The 7,798-nt window shown below is 42.9% G+C and overlaps 1 protein-coding gene across 1 annotated transcript; it reads right to left on the bottom strand.

The window, feature by feature from the left end:
* Nucleotides 1-561: 561 nt before the first annotated feature.
* Nucleotides 562-7,295, bottom strand: ECHDC2 (enoyl-CoA hydratase domain containing 2). Its single transcript, XM_064665216.1, has 10 exons — nt 7,141-7,295; nt 5,826-5,893; nt 5,131-5,218; nt 4,524-4,610; nt 3,393-3,485; nt 2,706-2,762; nt 2,138-2,325; nt 1,661-1,711; nt 1,308-1,355; nt 562-830 (listed from the first exon to the last, which is right to left on the bottom strand). The coding sequence occupies exons 1-10, from the start codon at nt 7,259-7,261 to the stop codon at nt 753-755; spliced, it is 879 nt and encodes a 292-aa protein (XP_064521286.1). The 5' UTR covers nt 7,262-7,295; the 3' UTR covers nt 562-752.
* Between the last annotated feature and the right edge of the window lie 503 nt (nt 7,296-7,798).

The raw sequence follows: 7,798 nt of genomic DNA, 5'->3' as shown, positions 1-7,798 counted from the left end.
CACTCCTGTGCAGCTTCAGGAGTTTCTGCCAGGGTACAATAATTCTGGAGGCAACTTTTAAACTCCCGTATCCCACCTCTAGCATCTTTTGTGAAGGCTGAAGATCCTGACTCTGCTTTATCTTTTCAGATCTTTACATAGAAAACTTGCAGGTGTGTGATTTGTTAAGGTGACCTCACCCACAGAATTGTTTGGGTAACTTCTGGCACAAGTGAAACTGTGGTTTGCTTTTGAGAAAATCATAGCATGAAATGACAGCCAGTTCCAATGTGGTAAGCCATACTTAGTAAGTATATTTTGATAACCTGTAAAGTGTTTACTAAAACCACATTTGCTTCCTAATTTACTTTTGCTTGAAATCTCCGGTCTAGGGAAGTAAGCACTTCCTAAGTTGTCTTTCTCTTCGGTGTTTGTTTTTCCTAACAGTGTTTAGGTGCAGCATGTTTTCTGCCTTTTTTTTTTTTTTTTTAATTTCTTTATGGTGAGCCAAAGCTTCTCCATATTCCTTACTTGACAAATGTGTGAGAGCAACACTGGCTCAAGATGTACGTGCTTTAAGGATCAGGTGTACAAAGTTAAATCTTTATTGGAAGATTCGTACAGAAAAATGATCCAGTGGAGTATTCAGAAATGCAGTCCAAGGCAAGGGGTTAAGTGCACAGAATGGTGTCATAAAAATTATCCCCAAGAAATCAGTGGGTGCTCTTCAGTCCTACTGTACTTTCTAAAAATCAAGGGGAAGCTAGAAAGCGTTATTTGCCGATAAAGCGCGGTGGTCGTTTCTCCCTGAAGGCAGCCATCCCTTCCTGACGGTCTCTTGTGGGAATATTCTATATTAAAAAGAAAAGCAAAGCAAATGGTATGTTTTCCATTGACAAGTAGATGTGGTTTTAAGTCCTGGCTAATTTGGCAGTAGTGGTGTAAGACTAAGGTTGCTTTTCTTTCAATACTTTAAGTCCCAACTTCCACGCTTTGCGATTAGGAAAATAGAGACTGGGTTCTAGAGTAACTCACAAGCAAAGCATCTCAGACAAAGACTGTAGAACTATATAGGAAAACAGTTTTCCCTAAACTTAATGCCTTACCATCTTAAAAATACACTGAGAGGCACATTATATTGTAATAAAATAATGTACTGTATTGTTCCATTAGCTAAGACAGGTGCGTGCTCTCAAAACTTGGCACAAAGAAGATTCCTCACAGGAGGAATCATTTTTAATTTGTCAAAACCAAAACCACTTGTAAAGCTCATCCTATAATTAAAATACAGTTGTTCCTTTCAGGAATGAATTCTGAAGGTGACTTACCTGGGCATAGCACATCCCCTCAATAGCCATCCCTGATGCAATGTCGACCTGGGGATGAGAGGGAAGGGTGAGATTTGTCTGAAGTACAGCCCTCAAAGCTCTTCATAGTTCTCAAATCAATAAACATTCACTTGTAGTACAGAGTGACCTTCACTCCTGTATTAGAACTGCAGTGTTAGTGACTAGAAGAGAAATTCTTTTAAAGAAAATCTTTAAAACCTCTGCAATGGCTTTAAATGCCTGGTCTAAACATGGATTATAACTCATCTGTTCTGAACATTTTTACTGTAGTAATTTGTAAAAGCTGCTCGTTTGCTTCATTCACCTCAATATTTATAAAAAAAATGTATTACCTCCATTCCTCTGTTTATGGCCAGTTTTCCCATTTTCACAGCAAATGGAGCCTTTATTAAAAAAAAACAGAAACCAAACTACAACAAACATTTAAAATAATTAAAGCCACATTAATTCATAATAGAGGAATTGTTATGTCATTGTCCTAGCTCCAAATGACCTTCTAGTCTACAAAAATTTGCAGCAAGTTAGTAAGTATTTTTAAAAAAATTAAAAAATTGGTGTTTTCTGCAGTTCACATATTTACATGATGAAAGGTTTCAATGTGTCCTGCAGGGCTGCATGACTGCAGCTGGGGGTAAAACTGTCCTGTAGGTTAATCAGCTGGATGTTAATGCTTGTTCCTACAGAAATTGCATTCAGAAAGGACAGTTAAGAGGCTTAAACGTGAGGAACCAAGACTTCAGTATTTCCCAGGAAGGAATTTCAGTTGTTGTTTGCTGTCTTTACGTTGCCCACATGAACACCACACTTACCTGGGGAAGGATTTCTTTAGCCAAAGCTAGTGCTCTCTGGTAAGCTGCATCTCCCTCGCTGTTCTGTGGCACTGAGTGATTTACCAAGCCCATGGAGAAGGCCTGTTGTCCATCAATCTGTCTGCCAGTGAAAATAAGTTCCTTTGCAAGACCTATTCCAACACATCTGGGCAGGCGCTGGGTTCCACCTTAGGATAACAGTGAAAACACCTTTTCTCATTTCTGAGAAATGCCCCACTAGTATTCTGGCTCCTTATGAAACCAGGAGGTTTAAAAAATAAAGGCATCCTATAACCACTAGCTGATTATGTCAACATTTTTAAAGGCACCTGAAAAGCTTCAGCATCCCTTTTGAGTATTTCGATAAACAAGAAAAGGTGTAAAGGGACTTTCCTAAATTCAGAGCAAGTCCGAGACGGGGTTTGGGACAGAACTCTTGATTCATAGATCTCCTGCATCACTGTAAGATGCTACTTCTAATTTACATCCAAAACGCTTAAAGTGCTCTAATGGCAAAATATTTACTGTACAGCTGAGAAAGTGAGACTGAAGATTGAGTGCAGGTCACCTGCTCCAGGAAGAAGTCCTCGTGTGGTCTCAATAAGGCCCATTTTAGCTGATGAAGCTATTAAAAAAATAAATGCAGGGTTAGTTACTTTTTGATTTGTATAACTACAAGTTTTCCGTACTGAACTGATTGATAAAACTACAAACTGACAATACTGAACTGGAACTCCATTTCTCCAAGTAGCCAGAAAGTGAGTACTACAGTGTTTCACCAATGTCCATCTCAAGTGCCATGGGGGATGTGTGGTATGGCTGCTTAGCCCAATGTAGCAGTTTTATCTAGAACAATGAATCTTGTGTCCATACTAGATAAAATGTAATGGATGGAAGCACAGAAACAGAAAAAGGAAATCTTCCAGTCCAAACTGATTTAAATTGGGAAGGTTAGATCTAGCCAGAGTGCTGATCCAGAATTACATTCCAATAACCGTTTAATTCTACTAATAAAGTTTTCTAAAGGAATCCTAATCTTACCTAAAAATAGGCTTTACTTTTTAAGCATGGAAACTGCTTTTCCAGTAGTAACTAAATGTCACAATTTCTGAACAAATGCTTCCTCAGTTCCTGAACTGTTTTAAGTTCCTCTCAAGCTTCTGGATTCCATTAACAGTCCATTCTCAAGCATGTAAGTTCTCTTTAAAATATAGTCACTGATTGCAGGACAATTCCTACATGGAGCAACACCAACCTGCCACTCGAAGGTCACAGGCCAAGGCCAGTTCTAGTCCCCCTCCCAGCGCGTAGCCATCGATGGCAGCGATCGTGGGCACAGGCAGGGCAGCTGCAGAACACAGCACAGGTTACACACTTGTGTTCCAGAAGTTCTCTTCTGGAATTTGAATCCTTAAACTCTAAAGCTTTTAGTCTAAAATTGCCCAAGAACTCATTTTCTACTGCAACACAAAACAGGGTGAACGGTCTCCCTGCAAACCGATCACATCAATGTCCAGCTGGTGCAGTTCAACAGTCAGAGCAAAGATGCCATCCCAAGTCACTGTCACGAGGATCAGTTTTTCTGGTGTTTTTGTCAGCCAAGGCTCCTGAACTTGGTAAACACTGTTGTTACCTCACAGTTGAGCAACGTGATGTATCTGTAGATTATCTGCTTGATACCCTTCCAAATATTTTGGGAGTTGGATGCAAACTTCAGACATGTGCTACTTCTGTGCTGTAACCACCCCTCCCTGACTGCTCCTGTGGGGTTTTTAATTACTGCAACTCTGATTGGTATTTTAGTCAGCTTTCACTTCGGTTTTTCTCTCTAGTGAGAGCAGAATAATTCATAAATAGGGGAAGAAAATCAATTGCATGAGTCCATATTCCTTTCGGAAAAAAAGAAAAAAAAAAAGAAAAAAAGAAGAGGGAGTGGAGGAGTTGTAGATACAAACCCAAATATTCCACAAATCCATTTAGCAAATCCATTCAGAGATTGAAATCCATGTTGTTATGGCATTGCCATATCATGAGAGTTTCAGAGCATGTACTGGAAGTGGGACAACCAGCACAGCTCATGTTGTCTAGCACTGCCTCCCTAGGATTCCACAGAACTGGATATAAATGCTTTGCCATAGCAGGTATTTTATTTATTACACCCATGTGTGTGCACTGCTCTTGTTGTGGGTAAGGCAGTACTGAAATGCATCTTGTCCTGGGAGTGGCAGCAGGAGAGTTAGTATTTTACCAGATTTTTGTTTCAAGCATAAGCTGGAGTCATTTGGGAAGCAACTCCTACGTGGATAACCTGCTGGTTGTCCCCTCCTACAGCATGTTTCACTACAGGTAGTCTGGGATAACTTTTCCAACTGAAATAATCCTTTACCTATTTCATCCATGAGATTTCTCAGCCTTCTAACAAACAGTCCAACTTCTGCATCATCCATCTTTGCACGTTCCTTTAAGTCTGCTCCTAAATAACGGAGAGAAAGAGTAGAATCCAGGAAAAGACATCCAAACTGTGTTCCCTCCTTTCCCTCTCAGAGGACAGACCATTTCATTTCAGAAGTTTTGAACTACAGCATTCTGTAGAGGTTAAGTAAGGTCAGAGGAGGTCAGTGTGGACACTTGGGCTGCAGCAATGGGGGCTGCTCCTCTGTGGCCTATCCACAGATTCCACAGAGGAACACTAACCACTGTATGTAAGGATGACAATCCATAAAACTGGAAACAAGAACTCCAATACCAGACCACCTGTGCTTGAAGAAATGGAAAACAAATAGTGGCACCATGCAGCCTGTGTGGCTCACTGTGTCACACACGTCTTCATCAGGGAAGCCAAGAGACAGACAGCTGAGAGAACAATGTGGTTGTTATTTGCCACACAAAAAATTGCCTATTTTTCTTTTAGCACACATTTTCTGCTTGATCTGATCACAGTCCCAAGAGCCATCATGTTTTTGAGCGCAGTTTGCAGAGCCTTTGTTACTCACCTGCACAAAACACACCTTTCACCTGGCTCTTAAACACCACCACACGCACCTTCTCATCGAAGCGGAGCTGCTCCAGGGCACTGAACAGCTACGAGGGAGGGAGGGCAGACAAGGGGGGAAAAGTTCAGGCATAAATTAGAGCAAGCTTCTAATATATGATACAAGGGTTTTCCTTTTGCCCTGCAAGTGCCAGGATATTTCTGGAAATCATATAAGTGGAACCAGCAGGATCTCTCCATGACAGCCTCAGAATGATGTGTTTCCCCATCTCTTTTTTCCTTCCACTCAGAGATGAACCTTTGCTGTACCTTAAACTCATTCCCCTTCCTGTCAAGGCATGAGCTGGACTTTCTCGAGGATGTATTATCCTTGAACAGATCACCTGCTAAGGTGTGACAATGAGTATGTTTTTGTTGTAATCACACAAGTAAGGACATTAACTTGCATCTGAGTTAAATTAAATTAAATTAGCTAACTTCAATAACTCCAGTATCTCTGTCCAGTCCACATCTGAGATACTGCAGTAACTATCACACTCCCTTTTTCTCCAGGCTAACCTGCCTTGCCCTGGTGCCATCTCCCACTGACCTTCAGCAAGGGATAAGATTTTGTTTTACATTTCCTACAACTATTCTTACTGCAGTGGGTTATTGATCACAATTCCAAACACACTTACAGGCCAGGTCCATACTCACTTCGTTTACAAATACTTTTCCCAGTGAATTTCTTGCGTGGGGTCGGTTCATTAGGATTTCAGCAATACCTTGGTAATAGGAGACAATTTCAGTTATACTTCATTTAGTTCTCTGACACAGTAATTTGACTGGGAACAATATCTGCATGTGCTGCATCTTCTCTTCCTTGAAAATGCATGTAAAGTATTTTCTAAACCAATCAGTTATTTGAAAAGTAGAGGTGGCACACCATGTCTACAAAACCCGGTTATGCAGAAAAACTGTAAAATTCAGCAGCACTGTAAATACTATAAGACTTAGAAAAATCAACACAACATCCAAGAACATATGTCTTAGAATCACTGCAGAAACGGGGATAAAACCCCAACAAACCAAAACCCAAATGATCCATCTTAGATTTCTCTTTTGAATGTTACTTAATTTGGTTTTTATTGTACAGTCTTACTGTGTTAAAGTATATTTCTTTAATGAAGAAAATTCTCTTGGGATTGCTGTTGGCATGAGAACAGCACAGACTGGTCACTCTCAGTTCATGTTCCAGAACTGCTAGGAAATTGCAGCTCCATTATATTTAAACTTAATAAGCTCATCAGTGGAAAAGACTCCACTAAAAGTTCCTAAGTCCAGGCAGAAAAATAAGGCCAAAACATGTATTTACTTCTCCCTTTTACTTGTGACTTGTAAATTATTATCCAATGGCTTCTGTGTGCTTTGGAAAGAAAAAAAAGATCTATCCTGTTTCCTTGGCTGGACTTCTGCTCACTTCCCAGGCACGAACGTTCTAAGATGCTGTTGCTGCTGCTGTAGGTGCACAGCTGTACTTTGCACGTGTGTATTCCTTTGCCTGTGCCAGGGGCCAGCTACTGAACCAGACACAGGTGACAGCAGCACCAGCAAAGGACACAGCTGTGGGAACTGTTCACGGGTATGTAACTAGCAAAACTACCAAGAGGTGTTTAGGAGCTCTTGCAATAGTTACACAGAAAGTAAATCCATTGGCAATCTGAACCAAAACTCAAACTGTTTACTGGCTCTTATGCATAAATGTGTACAGACATGCCCATGTCCTGTCCTACCTTTAGCGCTGTACAATGCTGATATCAGAAAAATCTAAGGTATGCAAACCAGAACTTCCTGGGTTGAGCTCTCCTGCACGCATAACTTAAGAACATGCATCTAGCCGTTCATTTGGCCGGAGCGTTCTCGGAAACAAGTATCAAGACATAACTGAAAGCTAAGATACGACGGACGACCTGGCTTCAACCCGCGCCCTCCCTGCAGCGCCGGCTCACCGCGCCGGTCCCCGGGCACTCACCGCCGCTGTCGCCGCCGGCCGAGCCCACCAGCACCTCCGCGCCCCGGCGCGGTTGGGCCGCGGGGGTCCCTCGGCGGGACCCGCGCAGCGCGGCGGGCACCGCCCGGCCCAGCCGCAGCATGGCCGCTCTGGGGCCGCTCCGGGGCCGCTCTGGGGCCGCTCCGGGGCCGCGGGGCACGGGCCGGGCCGGGCCGCCTTAAGGAGGACCTAGAGGAGTCAGTGACACAGTGACAGCCCGCTGGAGCGGAAGGGTTACTGACAAGTGAGGACCCGTGCGGTGGAAAACAAGGTAGATGCCGCCTGGATATCTGTGGAAGGCAAGAGGTGACCTCCTTTCTGTCCCGTGACGGAGCCGTGGAGATCCTCAAGGATGGCACCGTGAGGGAAGGGGAAGGGCTCTTGGAAGAGTGGGTTGATGAAGGTCAGACGTTCAGTTTTCACCGTGAACCCATCCAGTATTTCAGGAAAAGAGGATGATCCCTTAAAGTGACGGACCTGAAGATATCTCTGAAGGAAAAGAATCACAGAATCAATTGGATTGCAAAAGATCTCTGGGATCATCGAGTCCATCACGAATCATCACTGAGTACCATGTCCAGTCTTCCCTTAAACACCTCCAGGGACGGTGACTCCACCACCTCCCTGGGCAGCCCACTCC

Source organism: Pseudopipra pipra, chromosome 9 (genome assembly GCF_036250125.1).
Source record: "Pseudopipra pipra isolate bDixPip1 chromosome 9, bDixPip1.hap1, whole genome shotgun sequence".
Classification (NCBI taxonomy): Eukaryota; Metazoa; Chordata; class Aves; order Passeriformes; family Pipridae; genus Pseudopipra; species Pseudopipra pipra.
The sequence above is the reverse complement of the archived record's forward strand: the minus strand, read 5'-3'. Positions and strand labels throughout refer to the sequence as shown.

What these genes read in the sequence shown, in the direction of transcription:
- ECHDC2 (XM_064665216.1), bottom strand. Translation starts at nt 7,261, where the DNA reads ATGCTGCGGCTGGGCCGGGCGGTGCCCGCCGCGCTGCGCGGGTCCCGC. An exon ending in CCATAAACAGAGGAATGGAG is followed by an intron (nt 1,356 to 1,660) that starts GTAATACATTTT and finishes TCTCATCCCCAG; the next exon opens with GTCGACATTGCATCAGGGAT. An exon ending in AGGGGATGTGCTATGCCCAG is followed by an intron (nt 831 to 1,307) that starts GTAAGTCACCTT and finishes TTTTTAATATAG; the next exon opens with AATATTCCCACAAGAGACCG.